Raw genomic sequence first — 14,143 nt, forward strand, 5'->3', positions numbered from 1 at the left:
CATACTTTGCACACACCAGCAGAAACCTGCATCTCCTAACAGCGCGAGAAGGGCTGGAGAGCAGAGAGGGAAAGTCCCATGCATTTCCTATGCTAAATGGCATAACTCCCACAGATCACATACACCTCGCCATATTGACTCAGTTCATTGCACTCCATATCCTGCAAAAATAAATCTAGTGCTCGACAGCTGACATTATTGCTCACTGACATTTTAGTAATATATTTCCTTAACATAAGACAGAAATATACTGAAATTTGATACCACTTAAACTCAAAAGCAATCTGGAATTAAACCACATGCATACACCCCACTTTTTTTTCTATGGATGTTACATTTTTCTTAAAGTTGATGCTGGAAAACGTGGTAGAATAAAAACTGGCTTTCCATGAAACATAGACTAAGGATTAGAAAGAGAGTTCTTTGAGGGAAATGTTAAGCCCTATAATAAAAATGAAGGAACAAAGAGAACCCAGAGTCTCTGGGGAGAGGAAAGAAGCCCCTAATTTATCTTCCTTGTCTGTCCCGACACTGTGGCTCGTGTCCAACCTGCCCCGGGGCGGGCCGCCACACGTGACTGCAGTGACGTGAGAAGGGCTGTGTGCGCCCCCAAGGGCGGACTTCACACTGGCCGATTCCACATGGGATCGCAGGGTCACAGGGAAATGTTGGGGCTCCCTCTGTGAGCTTGGGAACAGCTTCTAGGAACTTCTGGATGCTGAGGCTTCAATGATCTTAAATTTTAAATCTCATTTCTACAGGGGAGTGAAACCTGCAAATTCCCGAGTGACCCCAGGGCCTGAGGGGAAACACCTGGGAGCCGAGGGAAGACGAGCATAACTTATCTGAAATTGCAAACTTGTAGCAAACATGACAAGGAAGAGTCACTGGGATGTCAGGGCCTCGCCAGGAAGCTGCAGACACATACAGGAATGTGGACATGACCACACTGACATTTCGATTTGTCACAACTTCTCATTTTCTCATTTCTGTAACATTGTCAAGTGCCTCTCTTATTTTTGCCGTGGTATGTCTAAGGAAAGACATCAATCTTCACGAGCTCTCAAAGATTTACAAAAAAAAATTTCCAAAAAACTGCACTTCAGGGTTAGCATCCAAGGTTACAGACACAAAACATATCAGCCATACACTGCACCTTCACACCTGGCTCCAGGGATAGCAATCTGTAACACCGCGGCTCAGACCCGTGAAAGCCTTCTGGTGTGCAATGACAGCCATCCCACCAGACTACATGTTATACAACCGAGCAGAGCTTCTCAGAGTAAAACCAGCCATACTGCTACAAAGAAAAATTTCTGGCTCTTCGCCCAACTGTTTCCATACCAATCAGCTAACTGTACCTCCTCTCTGCTTCTTTCCATTTCAAATGCCTGGGTTTGGCCTTTGAGGCAATTAGAACCAGATCAGTTTAATTTTACAACACTGATCTTAACTGTATAGCAATATAATATTGTAATTTTGCCCTGAGAGTGTCAATTATTTTACAAATAATGTAAGTCCCAGTTTAGACATGAGGGATAGGCATGAAGAAGCTAAATGGATTGTCTCTTGCCGCACAACAGATTGGTGTCAAGGGCGGGACTCGAGCTCCTGGCTATTTGTATTTTAATATCCATTGTCTCTCCAGGGTCTTCCTGAACTTGCACACAAAGTCCCTCCCTTAGGGTTCTGTGTGGTACTTGCGGTACTGTTTGTTACTTGCAGCACCTTGTCAGCCCTTCTGCGTAATACTGGCTGCATCAGCACCCAGGACTTCCTCTTTGGTCTTCTCTGCTCTCCTATTGCTGCTGCCTTGATGAAGTGCGTTGTTCCCAATATTTTAGTTTACACAGTGGAATTCACCAAAATGCCCTTCCAGATGCAGCTGGTATTAGGTGTGGAGGGACGGACTTATAAAAGGCAATGGCAGGTGTTCTTCTTTGTGAACTTTGGACAAAACAGAGCTCCACAGTTTACAGTTGTCTTACATTCCAATGTGTTCAATGGAAAATAAAATAAAGGCCTAACCGTGAGGTAATGTTTACTCCTCTGCCCCAATACTCAGTGCGCCCCCTCAGATCTGGCAACAATTTAACATAAGGAAAGACTTTAGACCTTCACACCCTTTTAGTGAGAATAAACGACCTTAGCTCAAACTGTCCACAAAGCTAAGAAGTCTCAGAAGGCATCACTCCATCCTTATCTGTACAAATGCCTCAGGGCCATGTGTCTCGTAGGTCTCGGTGCCCTGCACTTCCGAGCTCTGGTGTTTAACACTGTGTAGGAGATCTCGATTTCCACACTTAAAGACCAAGCACCTTCAGCCTCTTAACCAAGGAGGGGGTGGAGGGATCTCAAAAGAAGCTATGTGCGTGAAGAAAATAATGCCAAGTGGTGCTTAACTGGCTTATAGAGAAGTTTTACAAAGCTATCTCTGCTCGCTAAAGTTATAAACAGTTCCAGATCTAGTCAATAGCAAAATACATCAGTGGCCAGAGCCTCTGTTTAAGCAAAAGAAGAAATATATCAATAGCACAAAACTGCCCTTATATTCTTTTGAAAAAATATATCTAGGATAGACACTTCTGAATTCTGTTAATTAGCTGTGTGTTAAGTACACTTGTTTCCATCACTCCCTGGCCCCTACAGCTCCGTTTTGTCCGCCTGGGCTGGGCTGCCCCCGCCCCCTGTCGCACCGCTGCTGCCGTCTGCAGGTATGAAGGACAAGGAAGCCGAGTTTATGCAGTATCTTTTGCCAGTTGGACGGGGTCCGTCATCAAAAATGTGCCCAAGGTGAGCTCCACACTGAAAGAGAAGAGCAAAATGTAAGCGAAAAGTGTGTACAAAGCGGGCTTTGAGAGGAACTCCCATTAAGCAGTTTAAATGGATGACCAGCCTGTGGAGAAATGATGGAAACCATCGTGGATGATTTCTAATCTGCCTGTCAATAGCTGCAAAGATGGTTTCTGGCAGGCTCTGCACCACATGCTGAGAAGAAAAAACACTAGAATTGTGCATATCAGAAATCATTTAGAAGCCACTGTATTTTTTGATCTGTGAAGTCTCTCAGCCAGCTGAAAAATGACTGCAGTAATTTTATGAATTGAGTTGACCCTTGATCTCCTCTTGTAAGAAACATGGCAGAATAAAATCTCTCCCCCTGGCATTACTTTTGGCTTTGGATGGGTGGGTTTCAGATATGCAGAAGTCCCCTGTAAAAGATACTGTTTAACTGGCCATGACGGAGGTGATGTTTGCTTTCATGGGCAGTAAAACTTAACATCAGAGCAGCCCTGGATGTTCCTGGCACCCAGCAAAGCAACGGCAAGGCTCCACGGATTCGTCACGGTCACCAGGACTGCAAGTGTGGCCAACGGAAGCGTTGCTTGGCCACACAGTCTTTTTTTTTTTGCCTTCCAATAGGTGGAGTGCTGTGCTGGTTTCTTTAGTGGCATGAACTGTGTTACCATGTGAAGAAGGAATAAGCTGTTTAGCTCAAATCCATGCTGCCAACCATCCAAAAAAGCTGGGGAAGGAGAACAGGCACAGAATCCAGACAGGCAGGAGGGAAGACTGTTTTTTATGGTGGTTAAGAGAAATGTGGCCCAGAGAAAATGTCTCGAAAAAGGCTGGCTCACTGAATAAAGCCCTGCACTAACCACTGGGCTGGTGGGTGAGGCTCCAGGAGACGATAGCATAGGTCACACTTACCTACCCCTCACCCTACTTCAGTGGGGATTGGGGTGAAGCATATGGAGACATTAGTGCACAGCATTCAAACAGACTGTGAAAATACATCATTCATCATGTAGCAAAGAAACAAAAGCCTGGAGCAAATGACTTCCATTCATTCTTTTAGTAAATGTTTATGGAGTGTGCCTGCTACATGCCAGGCACTGTCCCAGACTCTGGAGATACAGGACAACCCCTGCCCCCATGGAGCTTAAATTCTAGCAGGAGAAACAGATAATATGTACACAAGGACATAAAGGAACTGTAAAGTAAGGTGGAGAAATAAGTGCTAAGCAGAAAAAAAACGCGACATGAAGTGTCAGGGTTGGAGGCTGACATTTTAGATGTGGTGGTCAGGGGTGGCTCTCCTGGTACGACTTTGCATGAGAACCTGACCGCAGTGAAGGAGGAGTCTCTAGGGAAGGGCATTTTGAACATACAGAGGAGTCAAGGTTTAGGGAAGAACATGAGAGAAGAGTCATAATGGGTGATTCATTAATTCTTCTCACTGCTTGTTTAGTGTGTAAAACACATAAATTGCAGGAAAAAAGAAAGCAGGAGGTCACGAGCGAATAGGGCTAAGACACCAAATGGAGACAGTGAGAGAGAAGTGAGGGACAGGGCTCATTACAAGGAAAAGAGCAAGAATCTAAGTTTCCCCATTGAAAGTGCTACACTCAATTCTCGAGGGTGCTCTAGGTATGTTAATAAATAGCACAAATAGCAAGTTCGGCTACATGGCACTTCCATGTTAAAAGTGCATTCTTATTTTACTGCCAACATACTGTGTCAGCTTATTAAAGAACTAAAAATGAACCCTGAACTGATTTGATCTATTGCCTGGAAAATATGAAACAGGCCTAAAAAACAAATCTTGCATTATTTTACCACATTCTATGCAGGTTTAGGTAATATCAAGGCTGACAGCTCAGATTGCTTTTCCTTTCTATAAACAATTGAGGCCAAATTTTCAGGCATCAGCAGCTAAGATGCACCAGTAAAAAATACATATGCTTACCCAATGGACACGGGAAAACACCTAGTTCTGCCTGCCAAAACAGTCAGCGTGCAGGCCAGCAGGAACCGGTGCTCTCAGTGACCAGTGTGTGTGCGCGTTATTGATCTCACATGCAGCCCCGGCACTTTGATCACTTGGCATCTGAGAGGTGGAGTTTTCACATAAAAGCCTCTGATAGTTTTTTTTTCTTCAATGACTGAATACAGCTATCCGGGCAAAGTAAATGATATTGCCTTTATTAATCATCTCTTGGGCATATTTAGAAAACAGTTCTATTTACCTTACTCCAAAAATAAAGCACAGTCAGGATATGCTTGAAGCCATTTAGAAGTATTTGTAGGGTCTTCATTTCCCAAATCATTTGTAAAAATTCCAAATTAGAATAATTTAATCTGTTGAACTGAGCTGGCTATTGGTGTGCAGCTTCATTTGCTAAATCTGGAGCTAGTCTTTTGGTTTAACAGAAAGGAAAACACAGACTCTGGATGAGCCTAATCTGGGCAGAAGACAAAGGGAGGGGGCTAGAAAGAGAAATTTCAGTCAGAAAAAGGCCACAAAAGTCATTTGCAAACAACTCTGGTGGGTTGGGGAGGGGTCAGGGAAATCCTCAGAAAAGGTGTAAAAATGAGAATGAAAGCACTGTCATGCTTGCCATGAAGTGTTCTGGAAGATTCACTTCTGGCTCAGATGCCAGAGGAAGAAGCGACATTTCAAAGCTTTGCAAGGAGCTCATTCACATCTGTGCCCCCACACACCTGTCCATTCCCTATGCCTGCAAAGCTGAGAGGCCATTTGTAAGAGGGAAGCCTAACCACACAGCACCCTGTCTGAGTCCTCCAGGTACATCTAGTCTCACATGAAAGACTGTTACCGGGTTTCTTTTAAAAGTGCACAAGTCCTGAAGGCTCCTCCCAGAGAACGCACATGGAGCCCATTCTTTCCAGCTTCTACCTCTGGCCGAAGGCTGGGATGATGAATGGAAGTTGTCAGTGATGCGTTGTTTCTGTAGCCGCCTGCGAGCTCGGCCTCCCCAGCCCCAGCCAACTGGCAATGTGTCGGGGTCTCTCGGCACACCTGGTTGTAACTGAAACAAACTAGTTGCCCGATGGAGAAATCTCAGAAACCTGCTGTTAATGATTTATTTCAGGGTAGAATCTTTTGTGTGAATTTTGAAAGTTGTTTTAAAAGGATTATGTATTTCTGTATTTTACAGGTAAAATGCAAACTATGACTATTCTAGCTCTTATTCTGAAAAATAAGAAATAATTGTTCAAAAGAAAAATTTTTAATTCTCACAAGAATCCTTTATTACCAAAGCCTCCCAACTTATAAAAGCTGGCAACTAAAGAACCTATGGGGAACCGAGGGAAAGGACCTCCCCCAAAGTGACTGAGCATCAAACTTAGCATAATTCTTTAAAACCTGACTGCAATTCTCACTCGTGTACATAAGAAACACAAATAGTGCATTCAACATAGTTACATACTTCTACACTGATGTATTCCCAGCTGTCCTGGAGGGCTTTCTCCCAGCTCTTCCTAGGATGTTTGGGGCTTTATTATTGTCATTTTCTCTTAAGTGTTTGATCTACAAGATGAAGTAGTTTCAAAGCGGGGCTTTTACACTTGGGCACGTGGGGCAGGATGGGAAGGAGAAAAGCGTTTTAAGAAGAAAAGCAATTTACTTTGCCAGTAGTATCCTGTTTTCTCCCACTGTTATTGAAGACACTTGTGTGTAAGTAGGGCTCTTTTCCTCTGTGCTTATGATATTAATCTTTTGCCAAGGAAATGATTATAAAGTCACCAGTTTAGCATTATGATTTTACTGAAAGATCAAGAAAAAGAGAGATGGGCTGTGAGTCTGAAACCCTATTGTAACACATGGGTATCTTTAATCATCAGCAATATACGAGTTGTCATCTGCAAAAGATTAATAAGGTTTGGGGTTTTACCAAAAACTGCTTAACTTTTGAAAAATACTTTGTATTGGTGGATATTTACCTTTCTGTTGATTTGGCTGAGTTAGAAGAAATTAATAATGATCTAAAACAAACTTAAGGGGCTCTACCGTAGATCCAAGCAATAATAGCAGCCATCATAAATAGATTCCAACGCGGGTAAACTCTGGGATCTGATGGTTTCCTTAAAGATTACTACAAAAAGTTATGTGATTTATTGGTCTCCCATTTGCTTCAGATGTAGAATTTTGATCTGAAGAAAGAAGTATATTTCCAGCAGGGACTTCCTTCTCTGAACTACAGCTTAAACCATGCAAATCTTACCTCTTTGCACTGAATTTAAACTCCTGACAAAGTATTAACAGGCTGGGATTGGAAGATTAGGGAGATGCTGCCAAACAATTATTCACAGTGGTCAGTGAAACTGGAATAGAAGCAGTGTATTTTATCACTAACTGAAAATGTAAACTAAATAAAATTAAGGAAAATTCTTTGTAACGGAAAATTGTTAGGAAATTGCTATAACCAGTGGAAAGGTAAGTGTGCCCACCAAAAGTGGGCAAATTTAAGATAAAGGTCCTCCTTGGAGAGATAACTGGAATATAATTCCTCAGTTCAGGAGACAGAATAGTAAAAGAAAACGAATATGGTTATAACACAAATCAGAATGTAACAGCCTCACCTACCTCCCCCACCAGCAGGAATCCTAAGGAGGCCCGTGAAGAGTCCCCACCCCCTTGCTTGCTCCTGTGCCGTTAACTTAAAGATCAGGCCGTGTGCTGCGTTCCTCACACAGCAATTCTTACAGAAAGGCCTTATTGCAATGTTCCTCTGAAAAGTGGTGATAGTACTGAGTCAAGCTTAACTTTCTCAATAAAAGTTTACTAAAGTATTATTACTTCAGAAGTCACTGGACACATGGGAAAACTACAATGTGGTGTAAAGGGGTGGTAGGTTATGGCTCCTAACACGTTTGCAATTTCTGTCCAAGTATGAAGCCTAATTCACTGCGTGGTATGATGGTATGATCCATGTCACAATTAAAAAAAAAAGACTAAGAATTCTAAGTACTATACAGCAAGCATTAGGGACCAATGGAGCAAAAAAAAATAATGCCACATTGCCAACCAAGCAGGTTGAGTCTACTGGTTTCATCCATGCAAGCTCAGTTTGTTTGTATGAGACGGCAGCAAAAGGGTCTTCATGTTTAGGTACTGCACCTTCACTACAAGGGAAGAAGTTCCTCATGCAACAGGTCCAACGGAGAATGTCTACAACGTGCTAACAGCATCTAGCGGATTCTTCAGAACACAAACTATAATATATTGTTACAACCCAGTCCAGGGAAGGAACAAGATTTGTGAATTCAAAATACAAGAAATCTAGAAAGGGAAGAAGCAAACCAGAGAAGCTTTCCACACCCCATCATATCAAAAAGGAAACAAAACAAAACAAAAAGATGGGAGAAGTTGAGATAGGGGAAGAGTCTAGGTAAACTGAAAGACTAGAAGGCAAAAGAAGATAAACTGAGAATGAAAGAATAAGAAACCAGGAAGTAAAATACAATTGGTTACTCTAGTATGGAAACCATTAAAGCAGTTGTTAAAGTTAAGATAAAAAGGACAAATGAAAAATCAGAAAAAAGAAAACTAAAGGAAAATGTAAAACAAAAGGAAAATAAACGTGTGTGTGAAACACACATTAAAAGACAAAAATAACTGATATGAAAGATACTCGGCCCCTTTACTTCAGGGAGCCGCTGCTGCACTTGGTGGCAGACACCCCCTCCTCTGCTCACATGGGAAAGAGTCCGGCAAACATTATCATTCTGGGGGCTGGCACCGACTATTTTCTACAGGGAGCTTACCGCACAAAGCATGTACTTTTGCATGTGCCTTAGGGGAAGAAATTCCCTCTTCTCTTTAAACCTAAGACTTTTATTTAAGAAAGGGTTGAATCCTTTTTAAATATGAGAAGTAAAGGTGGTAGAAAAAGAAGCTGAAAGAACCAGACAGTGTTAGTTCTTCACCCAACTGTTACTCTTCACCCAAATAATACAGTCATGATCACCAGGCCTTGAACCAAGGGCTGAGAGCTCTACCTGGTTAGCTGGATATTTTTTTTTATGAATTCTGTCTAATTTTGGCACAGTTTTTGGGTTTCATTTCTCTTTGGTCACTTTCATGGTATTTCCTTTACTACTACTCATGTTATCTCTCTGACTGGCAGAGAGACAGGAGAAATTTATTTCAACTGTGAATTTTAAGAACTAGTCACAAAGCCATCAGAGAGTAGAGCCTTCATGAGAGCCATCTTACCCCTCACTTTTTTCTATGTCTTTTTTATTTGGTTTTCATGAGACTCAACATTTGAAAGTGGGTTCTAAGTGAACAAGGAGAGTAGCAGTCATACAACAGCCTTTAAGGCAGCTGGAAGGAAGGAAGGAAGGAAGGAAGGAAGGAAGGAAGGAAGGAAGGAAGGAAGGAAGGAAGGGAGGGAGGAAGGGAGGGAGGAAAAGAAGGAAAGAAGGAAGGGAGGGAGGGAGGGAAAGAAGGAATGGAGGGAGGAAAAGAAGGAATGGAGGGATAGAAAAATATTAGCTTTAAAATAGGATTCCTTAAGTATAGACTTCCTTTAAAATAGGCTTCCATAATATGTAGGTTCCTAAGTTATAAATTACTAGGTACCCTCCAAGTTACTATTTTGTCAAATATATGTCATGGGTAGATAGTCATAATTTGTTTTTGTGGCAGTTATAAAAATATCAATTAAAATTCAATTAGATTCAAAACTGCATTGAATTAAAGTACTACTAAGGAACAATAGGATTTTTTTTCTTATTTCAATGTGACTCTCTATGGTCTGTCTCTCTCTCTGTCTGTCTATCTATCTAAGCACCACAGAAAGCTCTGGAGCCAAACACCCAAGTTCCATCTCAGTTCTGCCACTGAAACCTATGTAAAATTACACAAGTGTAATTGTCTTCCTTGTACCTCAGTTTCCTCAACTGTAAAATGAGAGAAAATGACAGTATGTACCTAAAAAGGCTATTGTGATCGTTAACCAGAGGATCTTTTAAAAATGCTGATGTTCAGGACTTTCCAAACAATTAAATTAGAATCTCAGAAGGTGAGACCCAGCCTCACAACGTTCCACTGTCTTGCTCAGAGACACATATCTGAGAACCAAGAGTGAAGTTAAACTGTGACTTACATAAAATAAGAAGTCTGCTTTTCAAAGGAAAAGTACCTCTCATATCTGAAACCAGTAAACTTGCCAGCCTAATTTTTTGAAAAAATGAAAACAGAACTTCATCAGATGGTTAGGGTTGAACCATCTCCCTCCCCACTTGGTAGTAAATAGGCCACCTACTCCATAAACTCTTGTGCCTGATGGAGGGGGTTAAAGGGCAAGTAAAAGAATGATGAGGGAGACCCATGTGGCAATCACTTGGCTATTACAGCTGCCTGATGTTCCCCCTTTACTTTTGATACATGCAACAGACAACCCTCAACAAAATACTCTGTAGTATCAATGAGTTTCAGTGTCAAAATAATCAGATTTTGCATTTCACTCACTTATATAGGAGATAAGAACAGGACTACCTACTATAGAATAGAATATGTGGTTGCTCTTATTCTATGTGCAAGGAGGTTCTAGCAATGTCTCTAGGTTTAAGCACAAAATACCCATATATTCAAGTCTCTTGACTGGGATGACAGATTAACTATTTTTGTCTCCTCCTCAACACATGCTCATTTTCTGTCTTACAGCCAGCAGAGTAAATCTGGTGAGAGCAGAGTAAAGGAACTAACTACAACATCCTTGGAAATGAGGACAGGTCTATATTCTTGGAGAAGTAGAGAAGAAATTATCCCATATTCTCCCTCTGTGCTCATACAGCCTACCATTGAACATCCTATTCTTACTGCCATTCTCTAGCCTCCCACCTCACACGCATCCAGGGAAAGCTGTTTCCGGGGTCTCTAGTCACTGTGCCTAGACCATTACCATTAGAGGTGTGATGACTGAATAATGAGTACACAGAACATCAGGGAGAGGAGGATGACCTAAATAAACATCAGATTACCTAAGGCCACAGGATGAAATCTTCACATGCCCTCAGAATAGCACATTCCCCACTGTATTGAGTCAAGTGGCAATGATTTTCCTCCCAATGATGTTGTCTCATGTTGAAGCCAATGACTGACCTGTAACTGCACTTGCTATAAACACTTGAAGACTCAGATACCATGAAGACTTCATAGAGACTTCACTGTGGTTGTCCTTCCCCTTTCATGATCAGTCACTCACTACGCTTTGGTTGCTGTATTTAGCAAAACCAGGAGAACTGGGAGTGCTGGCAATGCAGAATGAGCCTTGGGTTTCCAGGTGGGGTGAACTCACCTGAGAGCAGCTTGTTTCCACCCTGTGCATCCCGTAGGAAAAGTCATCTGTAAATGTGATAGCATCCGAACTGATCACATCATAGAAGGAAGGCCAGCCTAGGGCAGAGAAGACACAGGAACCAAAACAGGGAGAGGAGAGATACAAAGTCTTGTGTTAGAATGCAATTTTAAGGAAATACTAAGCAAAGGATGGACATCTTTAGTTTATGAATCATGCTTACCTTTTTCAGCCTGAAAAAAAATGTCAAAAAGTGAAAGCGAATATATTTTACAACAATGCAACTATTTTTTAAGAATAACCTTTTCCTCACATTCAGATTATAGTTGCATTGGGATTTTCTTTTTCATGAGACATTCTCAGACCATTTGGTAGTTTTCTCGAACATCCCTGGACTTACAAAGCTCCCTCGAACCACCTTTTCTTCTCTCTCTTATCTTAGGGTTGCTGGGCACAGCCCCAAAACACTATGAGCCTTACAATGTGCTATTTTCCAAAACACAATCCAATTGGTCAGGCTTCTAACTTTCCAATTATGCCACACCCCTCTAGGAAGTGTGCTTTTTCATTACTTAGTTTGGGTGGCTAAAATACTAAAAAATGAATATTCTGGTGCTTCCATCTTAATTTAATTTCTCAGGATGGTGGTATCTGGAAAGCATTGCTTCTATCTATTTTATGGGCAAGAGGCTGGCTCACTTCATGGGAGAGTCACTGCACAGTGCTCTTCTGGCATTTCTGGATAGCACCTTCTCTCAAATAGCATCTTGTTCCAATTTTCATTTATTCTAATGATTTTTAAAAACTTTAAGAAACTCAGTGGTAAATGGACCATAAGATTGTACAAACGTTTATGAGTGTAAAGTCAGGTTTTATGTTCAGTACTTATGGACCATAAGATTATACAAATGTTTATGAGTGTAAAGTCATGTTTTATGTTCAGTACTTATAGGCATGTTTTTACATGTTTCCAGAAAATATGTCGGGAGTTACTGAGCTGAAACCTGCACCCCCAAAATGATGAAAGAGGTGCAATGTTGCTGAATTGCTGGTGCATTTTTTTTCTTTTACAGAAGCCAAATTTATTCCTGCAGAAAGGAGGAAACCCTTTAAAAACATGGTGCTTTGTTTTAATACACTTATTGAAGGAAAAGAGAATGCAAACTTCACAATACCATTTCCAGTTTTAAACAAAACAATTTAGTTCAGGCCAAATTTTTATAAGGAACTCTGCTAAGCTCCCCACCCCCCACTCCACGACAGCATAGCTGTCACTGTCAATGCTGGATTCAACCCCAGACTTGGAACACTTTCCCATTCCTTGATTTGAGTCTAAGATTACTGCAAATCACCAGGAAAATCTTGCCCTTCTAGTTATAACATTCCACAAAAATTAATTATGCCAAGACACACCAGTATTCTTTAGAAAACTCCAATTTCCCTATTGTCCAAATTCTAAAGAGAATCTGAACATATTTTAGGCTGTAGTATTTAGTTTATGATGATTACTTGACACATTTAGGTGTTCTTTGTTCAATGACAGAAGTGACAATTGCTAGTAAAGAGAGTTTTAATGTATGTTTGAGTACATTGAAAAATAACTTATTTATGAAAAGAAAGAACATTCAGTATTTTTTAACCTCACACATCATAATTCACTTGAGTGCAGCTTATGACAACTAATATTATGGGTGGACATAATTGATTCAATAGAAAACAGGTAAAAAATTAGGAATGTTATTTTGTTTTTAATTTCCCATAAAGCTGCCTCTACCCCTTCCACATACATTTCCCTATTTGTAGAATTAAAAATAGGTACAGAGAAACTATATATACATATATGTAAATTATATGTGTGTGTGTGTGTGTTCCCCCTCCCATGCTACCCCTGCATCATACATAATTTATCTTGTCCTACTTATCTCACTGGATTTGTAATTCATTTGTTTTCATGCTGTCTGCCATGACTAGGTGGTGAGTACTTTGAAGCCAGAATCTGAACTCACTGCCTGTCATAGAATACAGCACAAAGGCACAGCTCAAACATTTTTAAAAATAATTTTCAATGAGCCTTACATTTAAAAAATGGGATGAATAATTATGGTACATCAGAGAGTTTCACAGGAAAGAGAAAATATAATCATACTTCTTACTTTATCAATTAGACTAAGAAATATCAATGCTGGTTTCTCCCTGGAGTATGTAACTTGGTTCAATCATTACATTAAAGCCTCTCTATGTAGGTGAAGTAGATTTATTTATTTAGGATGGTAAAAACATGAAGATTATTTAGGTCGCTCACTTACAGGGTTTGGGGGGGAGGGAGGAGAAGCATCAGTTACTTGCCAATGTACCAATGTAGAATACGGGTAGTCTGGCTTTAGTCTAGGGCTCTCTTCCTATGTTCCACTTTGTTCCTCAACAAAAGGCCGAGAGGTCATTAACTTGAGCACTCTAGCAAGAAGGTGGTGGCAGGTTTTAAGAAATATGCTTAGCGCCATGTCTGGATTGGCTGGTAGTTACCGTGTTACAGTTACAGGCCTTGGTAAAGCAGGTGAGAATAAATGCTACACAACACTGATTCTTTTACCTTCCAATGACCAAACCGTTCACAGGGAAAGTCCAATGACAAAATCTAGTTTGGGACGTATTTTTTATTCATTTATCTGAAACAACCACAAAGGCTTAGAAGTGCACCCTTAGACATTAATACTGAGAAAACTCTTCATTTTGTTGGGGTTTCTTAATACTAATCTTTCCTAACAATTGTGAATCATTGCTGACTAAAGATTTTGGGAAGGAAAGTGAACTGCTTTTGAATGAGTTATTAAACCATATAGCTATACATCTTGTAACCATGAGTTAAATATTTATAGAATTTTCCAGAAGACTATGTTCAAAAACATAGTAGAGTTTCTCAAAAGATTTCAATGTTTCTGAGAAATTTGTTGATACTTGAATAGTTTATTTGTTGTTTACTAAGGCATTATTTAAACACTGGAAAAGTCTCTTAAAAAATTTCATAACTT

At 40.6% G+C, this 14,143-nt stretch overlaps 1 protein-coding gene across 2 annotated transcripts in view; it reads right to left on the reverse strand.

The window, feature by feature from the left end:
* Positions 1-201: 201 nt before the first annotated feature.
* Positions 202-14,143, reverse strand: part of MSRB3 (methionine sulfoxide reductase B3) — a 168,643-nt gene continuing 154,701 nt past the window's right edge. For both annotated transcript variants that reach the window (XM_028532201.2, XM_028532202.2), the window contains exons 6-7: positions 11,115-11,212; positions 202-2,805 (exon numbers count right to left, since the gene is read on the reverse strand). In XM_028532201.2, coding sequence (XP_028388002.1) covers positions 2,644-2,805; positions 11,115-11,212 — 260 coding nt within the window. In that variant the 3' untranslated portion in view covers positions 202-2,643. The remainder of the gene's footprint in view (positions 2,806-11,114; positions 11,213-14,143) is intronic.

Source organism: Phyllostomus discolor, chromosome 2 (genome assembly GCF_004126475.2).
Source record: "Phyllostomus discolor isolate MPI-MPIP mPhyDis1 chromosome 2, mPhyDis1.pri.v3, whole genome shotgun sequence".
NCBI classification, from domain to species: domain Eukaryota; kingdom Metazoa; phylum Chordata; class Mammalia; order Chiroptera; family Phyllostomidae; genus Phyllostomus; species Phyllostomus discolor.